We start from the raw sequence: 24,996 nt of genomic DNA, 5'->3' as shown, positions 1-24,996 counted from the left end.
GTCACCTGAAGAAACTTCCATCCTAGCCAAGGGAGGAAACTTTGCAGTCACTCCCACCCAAATTCCGGTGGAAGACATCATTGCAAATGTAGAAGCTGCCATTCGTAATCTACCTGAAGAAGATGCTGAGGAAATAAGAGGAGAGACAGCAAGAATTCTATGAAAAGCAAAGCCCCCTGCTAGCAATATAACACGCAAGGAGAGAAACACCATCAAGACCCTCAATTCAGATCCAGAATTCATTATTCTACCAGCTGACAAATGCCACGGTGATCATGAAAACAGAAGAATACAAAAAGAAGATTGGGGAACTTCTGGACCCTGCCACATACAAAAAACTAAAACAGGATCCAACCTGCAAAATTACCAGGAAAACTAGCATACTGATCAAGAATTCCACTCTTCATTCAGACACACACAGAAAACTATGCAAGACAGAAGCACAACCACCACAATTATATGGACTACCTAAAATTCATAAGGATTCCATCCCACTCCGACCCATCGTGATCGCCATTGGTTCCCCAACATATGAATTAGCTAGATATTTGACCACCCTCCTACAGGACCACATCGAAAAAACCACTTCTTACATCAAAGATTCAACTCATTTCATCAACAAAATCAGTCCATTGAGACTCAATCCACAGGATATATTAGTCAGCTTTGATTTTGTATCCCTCTTATCCCGGCTATTCCAGAAATGAAATCAGAAGGGCCATTAAACCAAACAAAAATCAGAAAACTCAGGAAAAACAGTCTCCCATAGGAAAGGTATTCTTGCCATTTATTAAAGGAGTCACTGATAGGATGGAGAAACTTTTGAAAAAACATAACCTACAAACAGTGTTTAAACCCACCAAGAAAATACAACAGATGCTACGATCAGCAAAAGACAAAAGAGACCCCCTCACCTCTGCAGGAGTATATCGTATACCTTGCAGTTGTGGACAAGTTTACATCGGGACCACACAACGCAGCATACAAACAAGGATAAAAGAACGTGAAAGATACTGCAGACTTGGCCAACCTGAGAAATCAGCAGTGGCTGAACGTGGACTGACCCAAACAGGACACAGGGTCTTATTCCAAGACACTGAAAGACTGGACAATTTTACCAACTATTTTGTCAGATTGCACAGAGAAGCCAATGAAATTCATAAACATCAGCACAACTTTAACAGAAAAGAAGAGAGTTTAAGAATGTATACGGCTTTGCTTCCTGCCCTGAAAACCTCCAGACTGACAAAGACTACAGTCCACAATAGCCATGCGGATTAGTCTTGGATTCCACATGTTAACAGATCACTTCAGGATCAATGGTTCCACATTATCATACCACACCCTCATTAGCACATTATCTTGATTCTTACAGGACAATGATTTGCACATTACCTTTAATACTTTGCAAGACAATGTCTGTGACATCAGTCTAAGGCAGCAGACATCCATTCTGTGGGCATCTACGGCCAGGCTAGACACTGCAGCACCCGGGACAGTTCCCAGTACTGTCTCCAGAGGCAATGAATGTTGGTTTGGAAAAAGTCTGACCTTAACTACAGGCATACCTCATTTTTATCGTGCTTTGCTTTACCGCTCTTCGCAGATATTGCATTTTTTTTTTTTTTTTACAAATGGAAGGTTTTTGGCAACCCTGCATTGAGCAAGTCTACTGGCACCATTTTTCCAACAGCATGTGCTCACTTCGTGTTTCTGTGTCACATGTTTAGCATCAAAGTATTTTTTTAATGAAGGTATGTACTTTTTTTTAGACATAATGCTATTACACACAAACCGTGCATTCCTGATCAAAATGACTGCGCCAGGCTTAGGAGGTAACTCAGCGGTGTTGCCTCCTAAGGAGGTTTTGGCCGTGCCAAAACCTCCACCCGGCACAAAAAATCCGTACAACCCTCATAAGGTATCTCGGCCCCCCCAAAAGGGGCGTTCCCAAGCTGTAACGGCTCAGGAGGCAGCCTAATGGCAGCCCCACCCCCGGTGGGTCCTTGCGCTGGCACAGGCCTTTGCTGGCCTCCAAAGGCCTTTGGTCCTGACCGCTGGCACACCTCAGGAATGCGTTGTTAATAGACTACATTCTAGAGTAAACATAACTTTTATATGCACTGGGGAACACATTTTGTTGGTGTGTGTGTGTGATTTTATTGCGGTGGTCTGGAACCGAACCCGCAGTATCCGAGGTATGCCTGTAAATGCCTCAGTAGTGAAGCAGCCCTAGCCTACCCATTTGTTTGCTTGTTTATTTAATTGCAATGCTTCCTTTCCACACAGCTAGGGTCCCCAAACAATCAAAAACGTTAAAACGAGCTTTTGACATATATAGTATAAAACAATTAAAAACAACAATTAAAGCAGTTTAACACACATACACGTTTAAAACTCAAACAGAGCAAGGAGGGCCAATGAGTGAACGCCAGACAAAACAGATAAGCCTTCACCCTCTGGTGAAATACATGGATAGAGGGGTACAGATGGATCTCTTTGGGGATGGAAGTCCATAATTTTGGCTCTACAATTGAGAAGGTCGTTTCTTGGGTTGCTGCCCATCTAGCCTCTGGTGGCAAAGGCACTCAAAGAGGGAAGGTAACCACAGTGTTTGGGGAGGTTCATGAGGGAGTTGGCAATCCTTAAGGTATATTTGTCCCAATCTATATAGGGCTTTAAAGATCATTGCCAACAGCTCGCTGGGCCTGGAGACTGATTGGGAGTCAGCGTAGGTGGAACAAGACTGGACTTTAGCCAGAGTGGAAAGAGGCACCCTTTACTATTTCTTCTGTGAGATTACTGGGAACAACTAGAGTCATGACGCTACAGTGGGTTTCAGTTCCTCATTTGAGAAGGCCGAACCTTGAGTTTCAGAGGACGAGTTGGGTGTTGAATTCTCGGAGGTGTCTGGGAGCTGCTGTTCTTCCAAATGTACTTCAAGCTGCTCTTGAGAGACATTACTGCTGACCCACCTCAAGGAACTCCCCCCTGTACCTGGATGATGGTTGGAGGCTTTTGGGGTGTGGGTTAAGATATTCAATATAAAACATGAATCTCTCCCTCATAGGCTATATCCTTCCATCTCGAGAAATCACAGACAACCTTTTGTAGTGTTTATTCCACAGTGCCACGTCTGTCTGCAGCCAGTCCTTGTCACTTAAATTGTCACTTTCTGAGGCTCTGATTATCCCTGAGCTCATATTAACCAGCTCACCTTAAAGATGGAGGAAGGCACTACTGGCATGAAAATCAGGGGTATAACTTTCCTTTGATTTGGGTTGTGGTTCTAATGCTTTACTGAAGACTGGTATTGAAGGTGGAAGGGGGATATGCATTTTTCAGTGCAGAAAACTTTGACTAGTGTGTGCGAAAAGGATCTTGGGGTCTTAGTAGACCAAACACTGAACATGAGTCAGCAGTGTGATGTGGTAGCTAAAAAAGCAAATGCGATCTTGGGCTGCATCAACAGAATAGTGTCCAGATTGCGTGAAGTAATGGTATTGTTTTACTCTGCTCTGGTTAGACCTCACCTAGAGTATTGTGTTCAGTTTTGGGCAACACAATTTAAGAAGGATGAGAGAAGCTGGAACGTGTCCAGAGGAGGGCAACAAAGATAGTGAGGGGTCTGGAGACCAAGTCCTATGAAGAGAGGTTGAAGGAGCTGGGTATGTTTAGCGTGACGAGGAGAAGACTGAGAGGGGATATGATAATGATCTTTAAGTACTTGAGGGGCTATCATATAGAGGATGGTGCCGAGTTGTTTTCTGTTGCCCCAGAAGGTCGGACCAGAACCAACGGGTTGAAATTAAATCAAAAGAGTTTCCGTCGACATTATTAAGAATTTTCTGACAGAGCGGTTCCTCAGTGGAACAGACTTCCTCGAGAGGTGGTAAGTGCTCCTTCCCTGGAGGTTTTTAAGCAGAGGCTAGATGGCCATCTGTCAGCAATGCTGATTCTATGACCTTGAGCAGTTCATGGGAGGGAGGGCATCTTGGCCATCTTCTAGGGGTCACTGGGGGTGTGGGCGGGGAGGTAGTTGTGAGTTTCCTGCATTGTGCAGGGGGTTGGACTAGATGACCCTGGTGGTTCCTTCTAACTCTATGATTCTATGACTAAGCACACATCAGCATCTTTTCTGGTGCTATCCAAGTGTTCTGAAAAAGTGGAACCAGGTGGGGCTTTTGCCTAGCATGGCTTCTGATTGAGCATTGGAGATCTGATTGGCTCTGCAGATTTTTAAAAAATGTTGCTTTGGCAGCAGCTGCCGCCACAGCACAAGGATCTGCACTGTGAAGGTCAGCTGTGGCAGCCATTTGGTGGCTGCTCCTACCTCCTTGTGGCAGAATTCCAACGCTGCCCACAGCCTCAAAATGGTTGGGGACTCGTGTTCCAGACAGTGAAATCCAGAGCTTAAAAGGCAACTTTGGTAAGCCCAGGGAAGTTGGTGCCAAAAAATGGTAGCAAAATGCAGCTGAAGCTCTTGGTGCCTCCAGCTTTTCCAAACGACAAAACATACAAGCTGTAAACTAGCCCTGGGTCAAGTAATTAGGGATGCAATTAGGCATCCATGGAAGTGATTAAGTGATTGTTGTTGAATAATGTGCGGACTCTATTAGTGGTAGACTGTATCTCCTGTGCACTCCAGCAGAGCCCCAATGAAAATTGTTTGAGGCCTTCCACTTTCCATTAGGGGAGGTCCATTAAGCTATTGTCTTTCTTATGTAAATAAGACTGAGACATGCTTCTGTTTTTCCTTTTTCTTTATGCTGTGGGTGCTCTGCTTGGGTAGGTTTTTATATGCCAACTTTATCTACCACTTAAGGAAGACTCAAACTGGCTTACAGTCACCTCCCCTTCCCCTCCCCACAACAGAAACTCTGTGAGGTAGGTGGGGCTGTGAGAGCTGTGACTTGCCCAAGGTCACCCAGATGGCTTCATGTGGAGGAGTGGGAAATCAAACCCAGTTCTCCAGATCAGAGTCCACTGCTCCAAACCACTACACCAAGTGAGCGAACATATCAGTCCGCAGAGAAATAGTGGTGGAAAGTTCTGTCAAGTCGCATCTGACTTAGTAGACCAAACACTGAACATGAGTCAGCAGTGTGATGTGGTTTTCAAGGCAAGAGATGTTCAGAGGTGGGCTGCCATTGCCTGCCTCTGCATAGCAACCCTGGACTTCCTGGGTGGTCTCACATCCAAGTCCTAACCAGGGCGTACCCTGCTGAGCTTCCGAGATCTGATGAGATCAGCCCAGCCTGGGCCATCAGGGTCCATGGAGAAATGAGGTCTCAAAGTTTTGTTACTTTCTGTGCAGTTTTAGCAACTGGTGGCAGGCACCAGGGCATGAAGCTCCACAGAGGCAAGTGATGGTGGAGGCCTCAGGCAGAAGTTTTTTTTTTGGGGGGGAGGGAGCAGCCTCTGCCACCATTCTTGCCTGGTTGTCCCTGCCCCCACCCAGAGCTACTAACGCTTTCCCTCTCCTTGTTCCCCACACAGTATGGGGAGTTGGGCCTGCCAAACAGGGCTGCCTGAATGCTTTGAGGTGCGAGGGCTCAGGAAGCACTGTTGGCCATGCAGGGCTTGCCACGCTGTGTTTAAAGATACCCAGGGAAGAAGAGAGTAAGGAGCGTTAGTTGCTCCAAGCGGAAGGAGTGGCGCTGAGAGATTACATCTGGACAGCTTGCGGGCTTCTTTGGTGGCGGCGCCAAACCGAGGGCATGTGCCTGTGCTCCTCCAGGGTGTCCAGACCTCCTGCAGCCAGATGTTATTCACTGCCTCTGAAAGATAAATCTCTTCCTGCAGAACCAAGTTTGTGACCTGTCCCTGATAACATGAGGCTAAGCTGTACCACCAGCTCAGGCCAAGAGATACCATAGAAAGAATGTTGTTCAGCACAGAGTGGCAGACTCTAATCTGGAGAACCGGGTTCAATTCTCTACTCCTCCACATGAAGCCTGCTGGGTGGTGACCTTGGACTAGTCACAGTTCTGTCTGTACTCTCTCCTCCATCGACCTCACAAGGTGTCTGTTGTGGGGAGAGGAAGAGAAGATGATTGTAAGCTGGTTTGAGACTCCTTAAAGGTTGAGAAAATCGGGGTATAAAAATCAACTCTTCCTCTTCCTGCTGCATAAAATACATCTCTAAGGGTTCTCGGCCCTTCGCTGCATCTACTTTGCAAAGAGTGTTGCCCAGAGCACCAGCGTACAGCAGTCAAAGCTTCTTTGGCTCAACAGAGGTAGTCCATCCCTTTCTTTGAAGAACTGGAGCGCCTCATTGTGAGCCATGGAGGGTGGCGACTGTGCCCAGTGCTTGCCACATTTCCCAACCCATGACCACTTGTTCTGTGCCTGGGCCCTAACTAGGGTTTCCAACTCCTGGAGATTTCAGTGTGGAGCCTGGGGAGGGCAGGGTTTGAAGAGAGAAGGGACCTCAGCAAGGTTTAATGCCATAAAATCCTCCATCCAAAGCAGCCATTTTCTCCTGGGGAATTGACCTCTACAGTCTGGAGATCAGCTGTAATACTGGGAGGTCTCCAGGCCCCACCTGGAGGATGGCAACCCGATGACTAATCCTGAGTTGTGTGCCTTTCCTGGCTTGGTAACTTAGTGTATAAACTGTGGCTGTAATTCAGCAGCACTTTACCTAGCACTATTGGGAGGGGCCGTGGCTCAGTGGCAGAGCATCTGCTTGGCATGCAGAAGGTCCCAGGTTCAATCCCCGGCGTCTCCAGTTAACGGGACCAGGCAAATAGGCGATGTGAAAGACCTCTTCCTTAGACCCTGGAGAGCCGCTGTCAGTCTGAGTAGACAATACTGACTTAGATGGACCAAGGGTCTGATTCAGTATAGGGAAGCTTCATGTGTTCATGGGTTTCAATATGAAGATGGTTCTGCAATAACCTCCTGAAGCGGATCCCATTATTGGGATGGTATGTGGTAGTATAAGGATGCAGCTTCATCTTCTGCCATCTGCTATACTGCATTGACCTACTTTGAATACAGGCACAGCTCCTAAACCTACAGAGCTGAGAAGGTGTCCCTCCTGCACTCAGTGGGGGCAATTGTGGGGATCTAAGTGAAAACAGCTTCCACAAAGGAAGGAAGTCGATGTCCTCTGGCTAATGTTTACTAATGTAGGAAAAGGCATCGGATGTTTTCCCCACCTTTAAAAAAGAAACAGCCAGTTATGTTCTGTTAAAAAAATTAAGAAAACCATCCAGTGCTTTTCATTTCAAAGAGTTGATTCCCTGTGTAGGTATGAGAGAGCAGGAGATCTGAAAATGGTCAAGGTTTTATTGGACTGACTCCTTTGGTGCCAGAGTATGCAAGTTTTCATATTACACAGAACATTAAACGGAATGTGAAGAGGACAGAGTCTCATTAAATGTAGACCACAAGGTTAATTATAAAAGCCCATAATTCCAGGCACTTCGAGCAGTCAGTGGTTTAATCACAAAGTTTAGTACTTCAAATGTAATACAACGATCAGCAAGGGGTTGCTGGCTGTTACAACTCAGTACTTGCTTTGCATCTATTATGTATAGAAGGAAACCATATACTTGGGCAGAGAGAGTCCTGGTGATAATTCTAGGTTAGGATGGCATGCACATATAAAACTTAACAAGTCTGGGTTCTTGGCTAATTAACGTTAGCTTGTCTGTGGTGTTCTCCAGCCTCCAATCTTCATCTGTGTATATCTTTTAAAGAAATAGCTCCCCCCTGCAAGGCCAGAACAGGGAACTGCGTCAGGCATATCTGTGAGGAGGCACCAGCAATTTCTGTGCACAGATGCACATTGTTTCTTGCCGTGCTGGACTTTCAGTGAGCGCATGCATCACACATAAGATTGAGAGAGTAGCGCATAAACTTGGGAGATCAGTGTGACCAACAGACATATCAGTAGTCCGTAATCGATACTCACCTACATTTTGCAAACAGATTTTGGTCACCAGTGCAAAATCGCCCCTGAGAATGTGAAGGAATCTATCAACCCTTGAGGAATCTGTCTACCACAGAGTCCCCAGCATCTCGCAGTACTGATTTGCGGCTTGTGGGCGTCTGTTCATTGACAAGAGACCCATTTTGAAGATTTCGTTCTTACTTTTGAGGATCTGCTCTTAAAAGGACATTTGAATTCGACGGAAAGTCTTATGGACTCATAGGGAAACTGACAGATTTTTGTATATAGTTTTGTATTTTGTGCTTTGGATTATTACTTTCCTATCTTGATGCTTTTCACTTGTAGATATTACTGCATTGTCCTTTGAGTCTATTGTCTCTCCACAATATATGTTCTGAATGATAAGCTGAGTGCTGATATATTTGTTGACAATCTCCAGGTACTAGCTGGAGATCTCCTGCTATTACAACTGATCTCCGACTGATAGAGATCAGTTCACCTGGAGAAAACGGCCGCTTTGACAAATGGACTCTATGACATTGAAGGCCCACCCCAAACCCCATCCGCCTCAGGCTCCACCCCAAAAATCTTCAGGTATTTCCCAACCTGGAAAGTGAGTGGGGCCTGGTAAGGCTTTTCTGAGCAAGGCTTTTGATTGGCCATTGGAGATTTGATTGGCTTTGCAGATTTTTAAAAATGTCACTTTGGCACCAGCTGCTGCCACAGTAGAAGGATTCTCACTGTATGACTGAAGGCTGGCCTTGGCAGCCATTTTATGTCTGTGCCTACCATGTTGGGTCAGAATTCCAGTGATGCCCACAGATACAAAAAAGGTTGAGGGTCCCTCATCTACCACATACCTTCTTTCTGTTGGTAGTGGCTAGCCTTGTTTTCCGCAGGCTTCGGAAGAGAGGTTTTTAAAAAAGTCTTGCTTTGTTGTTTCTAATAACGGGCATGTGCATCAAATTTCATTGTTTGACAGTGCAATCGGCTTCCTAGGGAGGTGGTGAGCTCCCCACTCACTGGCAGTCTTTAAGCAAACTCTGGACAAGCACTTGTCAGGGATGCTCTAGGCTGATCTTGCATTGAGCAGGGGCTTGGACTAGATGGCCTGTGTGTCCCCTTCCAACTCTATGAATCTAATTGGGAAAGCATCCTAAGTTTTGACACCCAATTATTAAGTGCGTGAAGCCAGAGCGACTTCATATTTCTTGATGTATTGAACTTGGCACTTTAAGCAGTGCTAAGCCAGAACATCTATAACAGTGGTGGTGAACCTATGGCACGGGTGCCAAACGTGGCACTCAGAGCCCTCTCTGTGGGCACGCACGCTGTCTGTCGCACCAGCACAGAGTTCGCCTGAGTTCGTTCCCCCAGCTGAGGAGGCTGGGGACCAGCAGTGCCTTCCCGGCTCCTCCGGGAAGTACCGGGCTCCTTCCCAGCGCCTTCTCCGCAGTTGTTGGCTGCGTGCTCCGGAGGCGAAGACAACGACGAGCCTTCTGCCGAGGACTGGAAGAGGTGGAGCCGGGACGGGGCTGGACCGGGAGTGGGACGCCTGGGCAGCCGTCTGCGGCAGGCTGGTTGGTGACTGCAGTGCGGGGGATTGGCGGTGAGGGCCAAACGGGGGCCCACCTGGCGTTTGTACTGGAACCGAGCCCTTTGCTTAGCCCGGGTTTCCACTCTGCTCGTTCATGCAACCGAAGGTGCCTCTGAGCATGTGCAGAGGGCTGTCCCCACCATCATCCCCCCCGCATAACAGTCTTTTTAAATTTGTATGAAGATAACAGTTGGAAAAAGAACCAAACTGAAGGGGTGGGGGCTATGCTCCAGCTGCTTTCCTTCCCCCGCTCAGCCGCCCATGCAGGGTTGCCAACCTCCAGGTAGTAGCAGGAGATCTGCTATTTCAGTTCACCTGGAGAAAATGGCCGCTTTGGCAATTGGACTCTATGGCATTGAAGTCCCTCCCCAAACCCCACCCTCCTCAGGCTCCGCCCCAAAAGCCTCCCGCAGGTGGCAAAGAGGGACCTGGCAACCCCTAGCCTCATGTGGACTTCTAGCTGTGTTGGCACTTTGCGATAAATAAGTGGGTTTTGGGTTGCAGTTTGGGCACTCGGTCTCTAAAAGATTTGCCATCACTGATCTATAAGATGGTTCAGCCCTCATTTTATCCACTTGTACTCTTTTGATGGCACTAAACACACACACACACTCTTTTTGCAGAGAATATCTCACTTTTCTTTGCCTACGTAGTCAACTTCTTCAGCTGGACTTCACGTTTTCCCATCCAGGGCGTATGAAAGGGTCAGTGAGCCAATGGCTGCATGCCAGGTTGCTCAGACGTGTTGTGCCGCCCCCCCCCCCCGTTAAATGCCCACCTCTGTTGAGAAGGAGCTGTCAGTTGCTGGGTAAACACACACATTGGTTCAGCCCCAAGTTCATTCTGCATCCTGATAATGGGAATTACATAAAAACCCAGAATGATAAATTAAATGGTAATAACTGTTTTGAACAAGGGACTGGAGTCAGGTTATTCAGTACTGGATGCGCTTAACAGAACATTTAGCATAGAAACATAATCCTGTATTCATAGAAGGCATCAAAAAGCTAGTGCTAATCCCTTGGAAACAGGATGTAGTGTTACAGCCCACATCCCTGTGTATGGTATTTCGCAGCGTAACAAAAAAAAGTCCCTGAAGGAGCTGTATTAAGCGCAGAGGAGAGGCAGCAGAGGGAGGGGAGGAAGAAAAGGTTAAGGTAAAAAGATATTTTTTCATTCCTTGGTTCAATCACCAACAAAAAGGGGGGACTGCAACCAAGAAATCAGGAGGAGGCTGAAACTGGAAAGGCCACTGCTGGAAGGAGCTAGAAAAGATCTTTAAGCGTAAGGATGTGTCGCTGGTGAACAAGATAATTCATATCATAGTATTTACCCATTATTATGTATGGATGTCAAAGTTGGACAATGAAGAAAGCTGGCAGGAAGAAAGTTGATTCATTTAAAATGTGATGTTGGAGGAGAGTTTTTGGGTTCCTATGGATCACAAATAAATGCGTTATGGATCAAATCAAACATCAACTTTCCCTAGAAACTAAAATGACTAAATGGAGGCTGACATATTTTGCTCACATCATGAGAAGACAAGAGTCACTGGAAAAGACAATAATGCTAGGAAAAGTCAAAGGCAGCAGGAAAAGAGGAGATGGATTGACTCAATCAAAGAAGCTATGGGCCTCAGTTTGCAAGACCTGAGCAAGGCTGTTAATGATAGGACGTGTGGGTGTGTATGTATATGTGTGTGTGTATATATATATATATATGTGTGTGTATATATAGCCGTCAAGTCACAGATGACTTGTGGCGACCCCGAAGGGTTTTCAAGGCAAGCGACTTTCGGCAGTGGTTTGCCATTGCCTGGCTCAATGTCACGCCCCGTATTCTTGGAGGTCTTCCATGCAAATACTTGCCAGGGTCGAGGCTGAGAGTGTGTGACTGGCCCAAGGTCACCCAGCAGGTTTCCGTGGCCCGAGTTGGGATTCGAACCTGGGTTTCCCAGATCCTAGTCTGACACCTTAACCACTATACCACACTGGCTCTCTCAAGACCTGAGCAAGGCTGTTAATGATAGGACATTTTGTAGGTCATTAATTCCTAAGGTCGCCATAAGTCAGAAGTGATTTGATGGCACTTAACCCATGCGCAATAGGATCAAACATAGCAGCACATGCAAATACTTCGCGTAAAGGGAGATTTTGCCCACATTGTAAAGCATTGACACTTGCAGATTTCCAATTTTTAAAAACAGTTAGGTGGGCCTAGTCCAGGGGTCGGCAAACTCATTAGTCAAAAGAGCCAAATATCAACAGTACAACGATTGAGATTTCTTTTGAGAGACAAATTTCTTAAACTTAAACTATATAGGTAGGTACACTGTTTATTAACTTAATAAACTTTAATTAAAGTTTTAAGTCTTAATTAAACTATAGGTACACTGAATAAAACTTGATATAGTGATCTTATTTATTGATAAAATAATAATAGTGATCTTATTTATTGATAAAAATTAAATTGTAAGTCCCTGCCATTTCCCCCTCCCCGTCCGGAGTCCTCGTCTAGAGGCCTGGTCTACCGCCATAAAAGCCTATTGGTAGACCTGGCCTCCGGCTGAGTCCCATTGGGAGGCCAGGTCTACCCATTGGCTTTCTGGGCAGTAGACCTGGCCCCCGGAGGCCCATAGAAGCCAATTGGTAGACCTGGCCTCTGAAGGGGGACTTTTCCCCCTCCTCGGAGTCCAGGTCTGCCGCCAAGAAAGCCAGTGGGTAGACATGGCCTCCCAATGGGACTCAGCCGGAGGCCAGGTCTATCAAAGGAAGCCCGCCCCGCCTAACAGCTGATAGGTGGGCAGGGGGGCCAGGAACTGCCGAGCAATTGCGCGGCTAGAGGGGAGGGCAGGCTTTAGCCTCCCAACCATTGAGGGCAAGGGAAAGGGGGACCGGCCATTCTCCACGGCGGGGGGGGGGGGGAGAGACAGCGTGCCCGCTCTCTCTCTCAGGCGCGCCTGCTCCGCAGCCTGGCTGCAGGCGCGAGCAGGCACAAGAGCAGGGGCTCCGAACCAAGTTTGGAGAGCCGCACTCAACGGGCCAAAGAGCCGCATGCGGCTCTGGAGCCACAGTTTTGAGACCCCTGGCCTAGTCTATAAGTATTTCTGATTTTCTTGAGTTGTTTGTTTTAGCAAATCTAAATGCTAAAATACATTTATCCTTGCTTGTAGAGCAAAATATATCCTAAACAGATGAGGCCAATTAATACTTTGACCTTGGAAACAAAGATTAAGCAAAAATGGTATGGAAAGACATCATTAACAACTCAACTGCTGCACAAATCTCAGTTGCAACAAAGGCTTTTGAAGCAGGAAACTAAAACGTTAAAGTTTGCATGAAATTTATCTGAACCTGACTGAATGGTTACGTCATCTTTTTAAAAAAATGCAAGATGGAATTTTTTTCACTTGTTTCTGTTTAGAAGTGAAATTCCGTGGGCTTCAGAGAGATAATTGCAACATTTTGTAAAGCCCATTAAAACAACAGCAGTCTATGCTGAGTGCCAGCCTGCGAAGCCAAACTCATCTTTGTTACATGTGCAGCTGGGCCCATAGGGAGCAAGGTATGTGCTGGTAATCTTTTGGACCCAAATAGGCTGGGACAGTTTTTGTCTGGAAAAGGCTGTGCCGTGCTGTGAGAACTAGTCGACAAGTTGCATGCAGATAGGGTAAATTAGAATGGTAATAATTGCTGGAGACAGCAGCAAAACGGTTTGCTGTGGTCTGGTCTTGGAAACTGATGGGGAAGGAAAATGATTTTCAGTGTGTTGCTCATTAAGGAATGAGGATGAGACGTTTAGCGAGGAGCGCAGCTGGCTCAGCTGCAGAACCAGGAAGGAAGCAGGTCAGATGCTGCCACCTTGGCAAAGTTATAAAGAAATCTGGGATTACAAAAACCTCTCACGCATTTCAAGGTCATCATTTTAGAGCAGACTTTCTTAGCTGTTTGCTTGTATTCTAAGCAGTTCTGTCTGGCTTGTTCTTTGAGGTTCTTTTGATTCTGGCTATTCGGTTTTAGGCTTCAAGAGACAGCATGGTGTAGTGGTTAAGAGCGGCAGACTCTAATCTGGAGAACTGGGTTCGATTCCCCACTCCTCCACATGAAGTCTCCTGGGTGACCTTGGGCCAGTCACAGCTCTCTCATAAGAACATCAGGAAGGCCCTGCTGGATCAGACCAAGGTCCATCAAGTCCAGCAGTCTGTTCACACAGTGGCTAACCAGAACTCTCTCAGCCCCACCTACCTCACAAGGTGTCTGTTGTGGGGATAGGAAGGGAAGGCGATTGTTAAGCCACTTTGAGACTCCTTAAGGTAGAGAAAAGCGGGGCATAGAAACCAGCTCTTCTTCATCGTGTAGGGAACATCATGTATAACCCTGACAGAGAACCGGGAGAATCGTGAGACAAACCAGCATGCATAACCGACCATATAGAAAATACCCCAGTCAAACCTAGGGAAATTTGAAGTTGAAATTATTACAGCAGGCACCATATATCATGGTGGTGGAAAGCACTGTAAAGTCACAGCGACTTGTGGCAGCCCTGCAGGGTTTTCAAGGCAAGAGATGTTCAGAGGTGGTTTGCCATTGCTTGTCTTTGCATAGTAACCCTGGAATTCTTTGGTGGTCTCCCATCCAAGTCCTAACCAGGGCTGACCCTGCTTAGCATCTGAGATCTAATTTTCCTTCCCCATCAGTTCTTTGCAGCAACCCTGGACTTCCTTTTTGGTCTCCCATTCAAGTAGTAACTAGGGTCAACCCTGCTTAGCTTCCAAGATCTGATGAGATTAAGCTAGCCTGGGCCATCCAGGTCAGGGCAGTGCATCCAGGTAGAGATGTTTTTTTCGTGATGGGAATTGGATAGAGCAAATACAAGGAGGGTCCAGTTTAATAGCCTGTACCTGTCCAACTATGACACCCACATTGATAAACCAAATTGCTGGGTCCCTTTGTGGTCTGTTTCTCTCCCTTCGCTCATAGGTGTATGATTATCATTGGTACAGTGTGAATCCATTATAGACAATGCTGTATAATGGTTTTGTTGCTATTAATAAATGAGAAATTATTTCAAAATCTTTGCCACATTCTGTATGAAGTTACTAAGAAGAGGTGTGCAGAATAACTGGTAATTTCTTTTATACATTCCAGAAATTAGGTCCAGTATTGTTCAATGCCAGGGCAGTTTCAAAACACATGTAACATAAGTAAAGTAATTGATGAATGAAGGAACTAAAACATGAGAATGCTGCACCTTGGTGCTTTCAGTGACCGAAAGCGAAATGCACAAAGCAGTTTTAGATTATGGTGATGTAAACTGAGTCTGAGTTTCAGGTCAACATTGTTTTGGCTTGCCTTTTGGGCTAATAAAAACTGGTACCTGAATTTCATAATGCACCATCATTCCTACATAGGCAGCATTACTGCTGTACCTAGTCTTTGGAGGTATTTTAACTTTTATGTAAATATTATGAACTCATTAGAAATCACTTAACATTTCTTAAAAGGAACATGCCACCAAGCTACATGGAGGATTGAAAGAGAGGAATACAGCTCCAAAAAAAGGTGTGACCTCAGTAATGCAGTTTACCAGCAGTTGACATTTTGGACTATCATTCCCCAACCACTTCCAGCCTTCCATATCTACTGCAGCCTTAATTGAAATAATTAAATATGATTCTTTATGGCACTCAACCTTCCTCAAGAATTTATTCAGGAGTCTGACTTTTCAGTATTTTATCTTGAGAGACCCAGTGCTCTAGTGCTTAGAGCAGGGGTCCCCGACTTTTTTGAGCCTGCAGGCACACAGTGTGGTGGGTGCAAAGGGTCGCCAACCTCCAGGTACTTTCCCCTGTTCTTGGACCGAGGTCTTGAACAATAAAACCATAAAACTTAAATAAGCCCCATTTCGAAAAACACCTCCCTTCGTCTCTCTTCTCTGCAGCCTCCAAACAACGAGCAACAAAATAAGTACGCTGAGGGTCAGAGTCCTCTAAGAGGAACCTCCAGGTACTAGCTGAATATCTCCTGCTATTACAACTGATCTCCAGCCGATAGAGATCAGTTCACTTGGAGGAAATGGCCGCTTTGGCAGTTGGACTCTATGGCATTGAAGTCCTTCCCCTCCCCAAACCACACCCTCCTCAGGCTTCACCCCCAAAACCTCCTACCGGTGCCGGAGGGACCTGGCAACCCTATGGGCACAGCCACAAAATGCCTTCCACAAAATGGGCTATCCTGGGCCATCCAGGTCAGGGCAACTGTGAAGAACTGCTGAATTCCCGGGAGCCGTTCTGGCCTTGGAGCCTCAGGATCGAGGGCTGTGGAGGTCCGGGAGTGGCCGCAGGACCTGGAACAGTTCAGAGCGGAAGAGTCAGTGATGCACCGACGGGAGTTGAAGCAGCGGGGTGGAGCTGGGAGCTGCCTGGAGAGGATTTTCTCCTCCAGGAGTTTAAATCAAAGGAACACTGTGTGAGTTGTCTCTTCAAGACAGGGTCATCAAACGGGGTTTTAAGGAGGACAGTATCTCCAAGCATGGAGAGTCAATCCTAATCATTCAAGTTGGGAACAGATTTGAAGGAAAGAGTGATCTTTAAACTAGAAAGGGAAATCACTCCGGGGAAATGAGTGATCCCTAAAGGGTTTAGGAGAAATATCTCTGGAGTCAAGAGTGATCCCAGTTCAGATTAAGGAATGAACTGGGGAAGTGAGTTTTCTTTTACAGTTCCTAACTCCTAAAAACTGAAAAAACCATTGTGTTTAAGTAAATTTGAGTGAAAACCAAACAGAAACTGTCAACCAAAAGAAAGCCCTCTCAGTGTGAAACCAAGTGAAACTTAGTGCCCTCAATTTCTGACGGTCTTATTATTTTTGAAAAATCAAATCTCTCCCTTGATCTGTGACAGCAACCCGACCCTACAAAAAGCAAAAGGGAACCTCAGAGGCTGCGTACGACTGTGGGCAAGTCATCCTCGCTGACGTGGTCAGTGGGGTTTTTTGACCAACTGTTTCCTTGGCAGAGCTGGTCAAAATGCTCCTCCTGGCTATTCTCCATTGGAGAGTGGCCTTTCTATGGAGGGGGAGGGGACCTGCCCCCAGTTGCTTATTGGCTGGTGGCCCAATGAGATCTCTTCACTTGCTGCATCTTCAACTATCCAGTAGACGGTGCTGGCATATCACCAGGCCCCACTGCTGTGTGTGGGGAGGGGGGGAGGAGGAGAGAATTCTCTTAGAGGCAGATGCTAAAAATAACCTACCCTTACTACTAACTTGGTCACTCAGCACTGTTTTAGCCAACTATGTACAGTCCTGAGTACTCTGTGGGGATCACTTTTGCATCATTATGTGGAGTGTTTTGTTTAGTAATAAAAATATTGGAAGAGAAAAGCCAAACTGGAAGTTGGCCATGGGGGAAGGAAAATTGGTTCTCTCCCGAGGCTTGAGGAAGAAGCTAAATTTGCCAGAGGAAGTTCTGGAGGTCTGCAGTAGAAAAGAAGTTTCAGCATGGCTCAGGTTGCTGGATCCCCACAGGTCAAGAAAAAAATCAACATTCAAGGCCAAAGATTATACAATGTAAAGGTTATATCAGTACAATATATAGTATTTATTTATTTATTTCAGGCGAAATTCATAACATTTATAAGGCCCTGCAATAGCCTACCAAACCAACATATTCATGTAAACACAAATGGACATACAATCATAGAATTAGACTTTAACCAAATGCGTTTCAGCCAAATGGCCTTCTTCAGTGGTCAAAACAATCACAATTCCAGACTACAAATGTACATGACTTTCTAAAAATCTTTATGACTGTAGGTACATTGTGCTCTGAATAAATAAATAATATAAAAGTATATTAAACACATCACATATACATCAATTATTTAAAAAGAATTTTTAACCAATTAAGGCTCCACACTAACTGCAGGGTAACAATATATAATATATATATAAAACTTTGTTTTATGCTTCCATACAAATGTGCAACTAACCTGATCTTAGCCTGACGCTCTAACCCAGGGGTCAACATGATGTCCATGGGCACCATGGCACCTGCTGACACCTTTCTTGATACCCACCAGGTGTTTATAGAAAGTGAGTGGGGCTTTTGCCCAGCAAGATTGGCCACTGGAGATTTGATTGGCTGTGCAGATTTTTAAAAACATTTTAAAAACATTGCTTTGGAAAAGCTGCCACGACAGGACAAGGATCTCCACTGTGTGACTAAAAGTAAGCTGCAACAATCATTTTGTGAGTGGCTTTGCCTCTTGCAGCAGCCAATCTCGTCAGATCTTGAAAGCTAAGCGGGGTCAGCCTTGGTTAGTACTTGGATGGGAGACCACCAGCGTGGATTTGATTTAAATCACTAGTCAGTAAGATTAAATTCATGATTTTCTACACTCTTTTACGGCCTACTGCCATTACAGGGTTTCTCCTCCAGTGAGAGAATAATATGATAAATCTCAGGCTATACACGCAAAGATCCCAAGACTTGTGGAGAATTCTGCTCAAAAGACAATATGTCATATCCACAATATGTCATATCCATCCCTCGTAACATTTGAGTTCGACACCCCTGGTTTAGAATCTAAATGTCTGTCCATGACTTTATTGTCCATAAGAAGCCAAAGTGAAGAACCCTTAGATGTGAGCAGTGGGATACACACACTTGGATTCACCAAATCTAGTTGGTTGATTTCAAGGTAGCTCTAAAATCATGTGGCACCATAAGGAAACGTAATTCATCCCAGTGTATCCCATTCATACATAACTAGAAGGGGCAACACTTTACCCCCCGTCTTCTGTGTATGTGCAGTGGGGGTAGGGTTGCCAACTCCGGGTTGGGAAATTCCTGGAGATTTGTGGGTGGACCCTGGAATAGGGGGGTTGAGGGAAGAAGGGCTGTAGAGTCCACCCTTCAAAGCAGCCTTTTTTCTCCAGGGGAACTGATCTCTGTAATTCCAGCAGATCTCCAGGCCCTACTTAGAGGTAGGGAAACTCTAGGTGGTGGGAAACAAGATCATTCCTTATGGCGCTGGCCATTCAGCATCTGTGGGTGGGAGTTAATGTTTGAATAGGGCACATGTATAAAGTCCAATCTGCATAGGCTTCAGCAGTGTGCTTCACTGGGATTCAGTGGGGCTCAATTGCCCGTATACCTTATTGAAATGTTACATCCATGCAAGGACACCTGGCTTTCTTGGAAGGCAGACAGGATTATCTGGTGCCAGGGACAGGAAAATCTTCTCTTTTTCTCCCGCTGGACCTGGTGCAGAATGAGCGATAGCCAGCCGATTCAGACCAGTGAGGTTGCATAATGAAGGAATATTATCATATTTTCCTGACTTCTTTTTTTTTGGTATCCAAATGTTTCCATAGTAAGTCTTTTCGGTAACTAATTTACAATGTGTCAGGACAATCCCCATTTTAATTATAGTAATAAAAACCCTCATTATTTGCTCCATTAATCTGCTGTAGGCTAATGTTGTATAAATAATCTTCGGTTGAACTAGGCCTACTTCTCTCCCTTTTTCAGTTTAGAAATGTGACACCACATTCCTCTGAGCCAGGCAAAAAAGTGAAGGGTTGAGTTACGGTGAAGACCTGGTCATCTAAAACAAAAGGCACTTAGCTCCACCTGTGGAATAATAATGTCAATTCAAACAGCTGCTTAGATCCCATCCCCATATTTGATTTGGGAGCTGTGTTCAGACTTCGTGAACAAATTTGCGTCCAGACCAGAATGAGCCTAAAATCCTCGGCCACCACATTCTTTCCATTGTTTTTTCTGTATGCAAAGCTGTGTCTAAGGTTGCCAACTCTGGGTTGAGAAACTCCTGGAAATTGGGGGTGGAGCCTGGGGAGGAGAGGGTTTGGGGAGGGGAGGGACCTCAGCAGGGTATAATACCATAGAGTCTACTCCCCAAGGCAGCCATTTTGTAGCTGGTTCCACCTCCTGTGGCAGCCATTTTGTAGCTGCACCCACCACCACCCCGTGTCAGAATGCCCACTGGCTCAAAAATGGTTGGCTTCTGGCTCTGTGAACTGGAAGCTGCCCCCTGGAAGTTTTTGTTGCTATATATTTTATAAGGTGCATCAGGACACTGTTCTTTTTGTAACTAGTGGCTAATATGACTCTCTTGCCAGATTAATGTGTTTAGTTGGGGGCAAAATGCATGTTTCATACAAATCAGTGTCCTGAATTTTCAGTATTTTGTTTCTAATCTAAAGGTCCCTTAATCTTATCACCTCTAGGGAAAAGCAGGCCGAGGACGGTGACTCTGCCTGTTGTCTACTTTACCAGCAAAGGGAGTAGCCAAGTATGAAGGGAGAGTGAATAAAAGTGGGAAAACATTTGATCAATCTGACTGACTCCCAGAAAAAATATGAGATTGTAACGAAGAATGCACAAGCAAAAAAACTCACATTCCATCCAATATCTCGCTATCTGTACAGTGTATCAGCATAAAAACAATAAATCACAGCACATAATATTAATTGTCTAGTTTAATTGTCCAGGGGACACGAGGGAGGGCCTTTTCGGTGGCAGCCCCACTATTATGGAAATACCTGCCCACTGAGGTGCTCCTGGCCTGACTTTCGATCCTCAGGAGGCAGTTGAACACAATTTTATTTCAGACTGCATTTGACTGACTTAGTTTTTATTTATTGGCAGTCCTGATTGGAGATTTTAAATTGTGGACTTTAGGTGTTTTTACAATCATTTTCATTTATATTGTAAGCTGCCTTGGGTTTCGCAAGGTAGAAAGGTGGCTAATAAATATTTTAAATAAATAAATAATGAATAGTTTGCCTCTTAATTTAGTGAAGTGAGCAATAAAATTTTGGTAGCATATGATTCCACTCCAGCCATGGAGAACAGAAAGGGATCTGGAGATCAAGTCTTATGAGGAAAAGTTGAAGGGAGGTGGGTATATTTAGCCTGGAGAAGAGACGACTAAGAGGGGATATGATAACCATCTTCAAGTACTTGAACGGCTGTCATATAGAGGATTGTGCCGAGTTGTTTTTTGTTGCCTCAGAAGGTCGGACCAGAACCAACGGGTTGAAATAAATCTGGCTAAATATTAGGAAGAACTTTCTAACAGAGTGGTTCCTCAGTGGAACAGGTTTTCTCAGGAGGTGGTGGGCTCTCCTTCCCTGGAGGTTTTTAAGCAGAGGTTAGATGGCCATCTGTCAGCAATGCTGATTTTATGACCTTAGGCAGATCATGAGAGGGAGGGCCAGGAGGGTTGCATCAGTGTTTGGCTCTCATGGCCCTTTCTTGCATGCCCAGGGTAGTGCCAATCACCACTTTAGAGTCAGGAAGCCATTTCCCTTCAGGCCTGGAGGAAAAGAAACCTGGAGGGTTTTTTTTTTGTTGTTGCCATCTTCTGGGCATGGAGTAGGGGTCACTGGGTGTGTGTGGGGGAGGTAGTTGTGAATTTCCTGCATTGTTCAGGGAGTTGGACTATATGATCCTAGTGGTCCCTTCCAACGCTATGATTCTGTGATTCTATGATTTTGTTAGTTTACATTTGGGCTTAGATGGATACTGCAATCAGTAGCCAAGACAGATATTTCAATTATCTAAAATTAAGACTTAAAAACCTTGCCCATCCAACATTGCCATGTTTTTCTTCTTGTTTGACAGACTACTGCAACACTTCAATACTACCATTGAAGACTACACTGTCATTTTCACTTCCGGATGTACAGCCGCACTCAAGCTTGTAGCGGAGGCATTCCCTTGGATCCCTGAATCTCCGGAGGAGCCTGGCAGCCGGTTTTGCTACCTCACTGATAGCCACACATCTGTGGTGGGCATGAGAGCGATCGCGGCTGCTGTGAATGTCTCATCTGTCCCCGTGAAACCTGCGGAGATAATATCCCGGACAAGGGACTTGGGGGCTGAAGAGCCAAGCTGCCAGACGCCTCTTCTCTTTTGTTATCCCGCTCAGAGCAATTTTTCAGGAACTAAATATCCCCTTGCGTGGATCGAAGAGATAAAATCGGGAAAGCTCCGCCCTGTCAATGTCCCAGGGAAATGGTTTGTGCTGTTGGATGCAGCCTCTTACGTCAGCACTTCTCCGTTAGACTTAAGTGCTCACCAAGCAGACTTTATACCTCTGTCGTTCTACAAGATGTTTGGATTCCCCACCGGTTTGGGGGCACTGCTGGTGAAGAATGAAAGTGCTTCTTGCCTAAGGAAAACGTATTTTGGAGGGGGAACCGCAGCAGCCTACCTTGCAGGGGAGGATTTCTATTTACCAACACGCTCTGTAGCCGAAAGGTAAAACTGTTCCGCAGAATTTCTCTATCTTCAGTAATTATTCTCCACAATAAATGTGTTCTTAGTGTTAAAGCTACCAGAGCCCAGATCCAGTACTAGTAGCACAATATCCTGTCATCATACGATGAATGGAGGAGGCCTGGCTTGCTATAAAGGGATTGCCTGGTGTGTGCTTTTTCTGATTTGATGTTTATTCCATTGTGAGTGCAACACAGAACCCTGGCCAGCAACTAGTTTTCTTGGAAGTAGGGTTGCTAGGTCGTGCGAGCTTGCAGGGGACACACTGCATCATGTAAACTCCAGCCTCAGAAGCCACCATTTTTGCCAGAGGAAATCATCTCTATTGTCTGGAGATCAGTTGTAATTCCAGGAGATCTCCAGGCCTCCCTGGAGATTGGCAACCCTAGCTGGTATGCATAATGCCTCATTCATCGCTGTCTTTGGCATGTGCTGAGAAGATAGTGGGCTTGGCATCAGTGAATGGATGTCATAGGGTTGCCAGCTCTGGGTTGGGAAATACCTGAAGATTTTGGGGGTGGAGCCTGGGGAAAGTGGAGGTGAGGGACCTCAGTGAGGTACAGCGCCAAAGCAACCATTTTCTCCAGGGGAACGTAGAAGAATCATAGAAGAATCATAGAATTGGAAGGGACCACCAGGGTCACCTAGTCCAACCCCCTGCAATACTACCTCCCCCCCACACCCCCAGTGACCCTCCTCCTTGCCCAGAAGATGGCCAAGATGCCCTCCCTCTCATGAAGTTTCTAAGGTCATAGAATCAGCATTGCTGACAGATGGCCATCTCCTTAAAAACCTCCAGGGTCTTTGGCCACTGGTACAGAGTGACTCCTTTAGGTTATCATGGATCATCATTATAGGGGATAAAGTAAATAGTTTGGGACTTGTTCCGTCAGCACTTTTGCAAATGGGCATGGACCAAACTAGACTAACTATAAATGAAAGAGTCAAAGATATTGAACGTCAAACGGATCTCTTGAGATCTCCTGCATTTATAGCACCTCAACATTCCAGGTATATTCTAGCACCAGCTGCATATTTATACTCCCTAGAAAGGAACACACATAGGAGGGCCTATACACTAGCCAGATGTGCAGCCCTGCCACCTGCCTTATTAGAAGAGATTTAAGAAGATCCCCAGGGTGGGGCGACTGCCCATGTAACACAGGAGAGCTGGAAACCATTGAGCATATATATTTTTAATGTCCCCTCTACAAGACAGCCCACTTCAATATTATTGACCCTTTGATTAGGGAAATGGGCTCTGGTGATGAGCTGGGAAATAGCTCACCATTAACCACCCAGGTCACAAAACACTGTGCAGTAGCAATGAAGCAATGAAGCTACGTCGCCTTAATGTACTCCCTTAATCTGTGGAAATGTAAAATTGGGTAATTCCTAATTTTGTTGGCCTTGGTTGTAAACATCTACTCTGTATGGTCAGTTTCTGTTTTACCAGCCACAAATAAAAAAATTATTTATTTATTTAAAACCCTCCAGGGAAGGAGCGCTTACCACCTCCCGAGGAAGCCTGTTCCATTGAGGAACCACTCTAACTGTTAGAAAATTCTTCCTAATGTCGACTCTAGACGGAAACTCTTTTGATTTAATTTCAACCCGTTGGTTCTGGTCCGACCTTCTGGGGCAACAGAAAACCACTCAGCGCCATCCTCCGTATGACAGCCCTTCAAGTACTTGAAGATGGTTATCATATCCCCTCTCAGTCTTCTCCTCTTCAGGCTAAACATACCCAGCTCCTTCAACCTTTCCTCATAGGACTTGGTCTCCAGACCCCTCACCATCTTTGTTACCCTCCTCTGGACATGTTCCAGCTTGTCTACATCCTTCTTAAATTGTGGTGCCCAAAACTGAACATAATACTCTAAGTGAGGTCTAACCAGAGCGGAGTAATGTGATGGCATCACTTCGAGTGATCTGGACACTATACTTCTGTTGATGCAGCCCAAGATCGCATTTGCCTTTTTAGATACCGCATCACACTGTTGACTCATGTTCAGTGTTTGGTTTACGAAGACCCCAAGATCCTTTTCGCACGCACTACTGCTAAGACGTCTCCCCCATCCTATAATTATGCATTTGATTTTTCCTACCTAAATGCAGAACTTTACATTGATCTCTGTTGAAATGCATTTTATTGGTTTTAGCCCAATTCTCCAGCCAGTTAAGATCATCCTGTATCCTGGTTCTGTCTTCTACCATATTTGCTACCCCTCCCAATTTAGTATAATCTGCAGATTTAATAAGCATCCCCTCTATTCCTTCATCCAAATCATTTATAAAGATATTGAACAACACAGGGCCCAGGACAGATCCCTGAGGCACTCCTCTAGTCACTCCTCTCCAAGTGGATGAGGAACCATTAACAAGCACTCTTTGGATGCAATCTGTCAACCAATTACAGATCCACCTAACAGTAACAGGATCTAAATCACATTTTCCCAATTTGTCAACTTATGTTTGTCATCTGGAGATATAGTTCTGGAAGATCCCCAAGCACCACCTGGAGGTTGGCAAACCTATATTGGGGGTATATCAACCTGCGGAAGCTATAGTTCCCCTTCAGATATTCCTTGGATTCTAGATTGGATAGTATAATCCTGAACACACTTCTTGGCTCATTGACTTAAATGGATTTAGGTGGAACTGTGCTGAGATTTGCACTGTAAATGCCATCTTAATAGGAAGATGACAATTCTGTGATGACTACAACATGATTCCTCTCTTGGAACAACACACTTGGACACAAGAACGTGAAGAACAGCTGGATCAGGACAGTGGTCCATTTAGTCCAGCATCCCATTTCATACAGTGGCCCGGCAATTGCTCTGGAAGGGCACACAAAAAAGGGGGGGGGTGCCTCCTAGCACTGGGATTCAGAGGTTTGGTGCTTCTGGGTATGGAGTCCCCCTCCAGTCACCATGGCTAGTTGCCATTATTGGCACCTAAAGCATACGGCTTTTTCACCCAGCGGTCAATGAAAAACGAGACCAAGAGCTTTACATGTGAATGTACAGGTTGTTGGTGGAATTTTTAGCCTCCAGTCATTTTATGAGAAAGTGCCACCCCCGAAGAGGTGTTCCTGCCGACAAGTCTTCATTAATATTCCCTTTGTGCATATCGAGCTATGTCAGTAGCGGGATCCCTGGCTGAGAATGGAGAGGGTGGCAGG

The 24,996-nt window shown here is 45.5% G+C and overlaps 1 protein-coding gene across 1 annotated transcript in view; it reads left to right on the top strand.

Moving 5' to 3' along the window:
- The window catches only part of MOCOS (molybdenum cofactor sulfurase), a 185,756-nt gene that overhangs the window by 19,786 nt on the left and 140,974 nt on the right, over positions 1–24,996 (top strand). The window contains exon 4 of the mRNA XM_056857260.1: positions 21,153–21,791. Within this exon, the coding sequence (XP_056713238.1) occupies positions 21,153–21,791 (639 nt within the window). The remainder of the gene's footprint in view (positions 1–21,152; positions 21,792–24,996) is intronic.

Source organism: Euleptes europaea, chromosome 11 (genome assembly GCF_029931775.1).
Source record: "Euleptes europaea isolate rEulEur1 chromosome 11, rEulEur1.hap1, whole genome shotgun sequence".
NCBI lineage: Eukaryota > Metazoa > Chordata > Lepidosauria > Squamata > Sphaerodactylidae > Euleptes > Euleptes europaea.
This window is presented reverse-complemented; position numbering and strand designations above follow the sequence as displayed.